The 3,975-nt window shown below is 35.7% G+C and overlaps 1 protein-coding gene across 1 annotated transcript; it reads right to left on the bottom strand.

Moving 5' to 3' along the window:
- Positions 1-301: 301 nt before the first annotated feature.
- LOC111912171 (uncharacterized) lies at positions 302-2,997 on the bottom strand. Its single transcript, XM_023907900.3, has 2 exons — positions 2,173-2,997; positions 302-1,828 (listed from the first exon to the last, which is right to left on the bottom strand). The coding sequence occupies exons 1-2, from the start codon at positions 2,641-2,643 to the stop codon at positions 554-556; spliced, it is 1,746 nt and encodes a 581-aa protein (XP_023763668.1). The 5' UTR covers positions 2,644-2,997; the 3' UTR covers positions 302-553.
- Between the last annotated feature and the right edge of the window lie 978 nt (positions 2,998-3,975).

Here is a 3,975-nt window from a genome sequence, read left to right as displayed (position 1 = left end):
AATAGACACAAGCATGATACTTTACTTGTACTAATCCTTTAATTAGATTCTTTGGTCACAAAGAAGATGACACCATGTGCCTATATTATTAGAACTAGTTAAAGGGAAAGTAATAATAATAAACATTACAATATTGAGCCCACCATCATTAATAATTCCAATAACAAGATGTCAAGATATCCAAAGTTCAAATCTTGAAATATGCACATTTTTTTTTACAAAGCCAACATTCTTTATACTTTTTAATACTACACTCCAACATAACCACTTCATCCCATTAGTAAGTTGATAAAGATTCATGTAATATTAACCAAAACAATTATCTTTAAAATATTTAAGTACATTATATAATTATATAAATAACCATAAGTATTTGTACAAAGGAAAATCACTTGGATTGTAACCATCCTACAAAATTGACACTTTTATACTACAAATTCATGCAATTTAACTTCTTAACATCTTCCAAAGCTCCAAGTTTTCATCAACAACAATCATCCATGGAGGTCAAAAGCATTGACCGTTGACCAACAAAAGTGGGTCAAACTCAAATTCACTTTTTTAACCTTCTACCATTAACCGTTTCACCTCTAGACTTTGACCCACTCCCATGAACAACACCATTGTCAAAATCTCTCGACATTTGTGGCTTCAAATTGGTCAAAATCCTGTCCCTAAGACCTTTGACCGATTTATATCTTTGCAATTCATCACCATGGCTTCTTCTTGGAGTTAATTTCTCGAATTCAATGACATCCGAAATACTTCTTTGAATCGAAGAAGTACTTCTTCTTGTTCCTTTCCCGTTGACCAAATTGTTGTGGGAATTTTGACCATGGGTCCACTTAAAACTCTTGTTGTTATTATCCATATTTAATTCGATCGAATGAAGATCATCATCTTCCTCGTTTTCAACTTCTCCATTATCAACAATATTGCTTTGATTCAAATACATCATAAGATCTTCATCTTTTCTTCCTTTCTTTTTCCCCAAAAACACTTCGAGTTGATTTCTCAATTTATCAACAAGTGCGTTTTTTTCCTCAAATTCATGTTTAGCTTCTGCTAATTTCATCTGAACTCTTTCTTCACGTAATTTATCAGCAAGTTGAAGCATTTCTCTTTCTCTTTCAACTTCTTCATGAGCTTTAACAGATTCCCTTTTAATCTCTTCAGCTTCAAGCCTATCTTCACCAATATCAACAGCTAATTCATCACAAACTTGTTCCATAATTTCACGTGTTCTTCTTTCACTTTCAAGTTCTTTCAAAACTTTGGAAAAATTCGCCTTTGTTTCTGCTAATTCTTGCCCGAGTTTCTTGTTCAAGCTTTCCGATCGCCGCCTCATCTTTTTCTCCACCTCGAGTTCGCCGGAAACAGCCTCGACTGCCGCCTCGATTGATCGTCTTTCCTTCGTTTTCCATGATTGTTTCTCTTCTGCAAAACATTTTAGAAGGTAGTTGACTTCAGTTTCACCTGTTCGTTCTTCTTTGATGATGTGGTTGACTTGAAGGCGGGCTCGTTCTAGCTCTGTGTGTAGAGCTGATATGAGCGACATGCTTGATGATGGAAGATTATCATGAGCCCACATCCTGTGAATGATTTTTAGAAGCTCTTTTGATGTCGTTAAAGCGTTGCTAACATCTTTTAATCGTGGGTTCACAGTAATGGCAGAAGCGCTAGGAGTTTGAGCTCGAGATCTGGTTTCGGTCTCCATTAAACTGGCGTTGCTAAATGAATCGAAATTTCCGCCATTGTTGTCCTCGAGCTTAAGTTTATGAGAAATTGAAGTCCTATGGTGGGAACCTGTTCCAGATCGATCAATCCTCTACACGAAAACAGAAATTCAATCGGTTTCAAATGCATAAGTGCTTCAAATTCAGATTATGACGCATCGAAAGATCGATAAAAATGAGAGATTTTTCAATGAAAACGACCCATGGGATGAATTGCAAATTTCAATCGCGTAGTCTTATAATATTGTTAGATTTCGTATTGAACTGAAAATGGTCAGACGATAAATAATAATAAAATAGAATCTTGGAAGCATCTTCAATCGCGATTACGTTGTTCTGAAAATGATAGTTCATAGAATCTTCGAATTTGGGTGATAAGAAACAAGAAATTAAGATCAAAATCGACCCAGATTATGAAATTAGAGATGAAACTGACCTCAGAAACAGGACTATGAGATGGATCGGACAAATGAGGAGGAAGCGAACCGGGTGTATGAACCGGCCGGTTCGTTTTCTCTCTAACCCTCGTCGTCTCCTTCTCCCTCCTCCGCCTCGTCGTCTCCAAATTCTGCGGCGACGGCATCTCATTCATCTCCCACAGCGTCGCCGCCAGTTTCCTGGCTGAAACCGGCTTCGACCTCCCTCCGCCGCCATCGTAATTAGGCGACTCCACGCCCCCACCACCACCAAGCTTGGACTTTGACGAAGGCGTCATCCTCCACGACGGCGCCGGCGTACTGGATCTGGACCCACCTCCCACTCGGCTCTTCCCCACCATAATTGCTCGCTTAAATCGGTAATTATGCACTTTAGAAGACGAAGATGGCGACGAAGAACACCCTCGTTTCCGGATCTTGCCGTAACCCGGGATCAATCCATCAACAACTCGATTACTCTGGGTAGACATTACACAAACAAACTTCTCACAAATCGCTATGAAATATGAACCTTTAAATTGGGTGTTCACTCTTAAGATCGACTCAATGTCAAGGGTGGTGACTTGAATTTGAAATCATAAGGAATTCCGATCGGAATTTGTCTTGAAATTGGGAAAAGGGTAGAATGGGGGAAATTTCAGGCGTAAAAGCGAAGGGATTTTGATGGGATTTTACAGAGGTGTGAGAGGGTTTCTTGATTAAGTAAAGAGTACAAATGTCTGTAATGAGTTATGAGCAGTCTGGAACGAATCAGCCATATGGATGAGGTGGAAAGGATAGAGGGGAAAGGGGGAGTGCATGTGATGTGAGGATTAAAAGATGTTTAAGACATGTTACTTGTGATATTTTAATTTTTAAGCTTAGTGATTTTGAATTAATTTTTTCAAAGACAAATCGACAAAATATCAGAATTATTCTTTTGTTTATGGATTTGAGTCAAATTATTGTGTATATCGAACATTGATTTTTTCAAGAGTTGTATGTCATCGATTATATCAAATCAAAATATATTTTGGGGGATTTGTTTTACTTATTTGGGACAGGAATTTTGAAGTAAGGTTTGATTTTTGAAGGTGAAGAAATAGCATTTAGAATATAAATATAAAATTAAAAAGTTTGTTCGAAAATTGACTCGGTTTGTGTATTTGTCCATTTTTGTTTTTTAAAATGTTTTAATAATCAATTTATTTGAAGCCAAAATGTAGAAGAGCTAAACATAGGGGTGTTCGTTTGGATGGATCGGTTTGATTCGATCCAATCAAGTGAATCCAAATTGATTTCGGTTTTCAAAACATGGATCCGAATAGTCCAAACTAAATTTTAATCTAATCCGATCCGATCCAATTACAATTCGGTTGGATCGGTTTTTATAATTCGGTTTTGAAAAACCGAAACATTTTAACACGAAAAATAATTATAAGATTACTAAACTTTACACAAGAATCAAAAACAAATTACTTAGTTGTGATTTGAAATTAATAAACAAGTAATAAGAAGATATATTATAGTTAAATATTTTATAGATAGAAAACTTTTGAGTGAAAATGCATATTAATGTTTTTTTATCGGGTGAAACGTTCCTATTTGAAAAAATAAATTAAAAAAATAATAATAAACTATAGATATATATTATAAGTAGATAAATAACAAATGTTTATTCGGTTTTTTTGGACTATTCAGTTCTTATTTTATAAATCAAAACCAATCCGAAATCCAAAATAATAATTCGGTTTTGTTGAAAACCAATCCAAAAATCCGAATATCCGAACCAAATTGTCCAATTGGATAATTCGGTTTTATCC

This window comes from Lactuca sativa, chromosome 2 (genome assembly GCF_002870075.4).
Source record: "Lactuca sativa cultivar Salinas chromosome 2, Lsat_Salinas_v11, whole genome shotgun sequence".
Lineage (NCBI taxonomy): Eukaryota > Viridiplantae > Streptophyta > Magnoliopsida > Asterales > Asteraceae > Lactuca > Lactuca sativa.
Note: the sequence above shows the minus strand (reverse complement) of the source record. Positions and strands in the feature narration are given on the sequence as shown.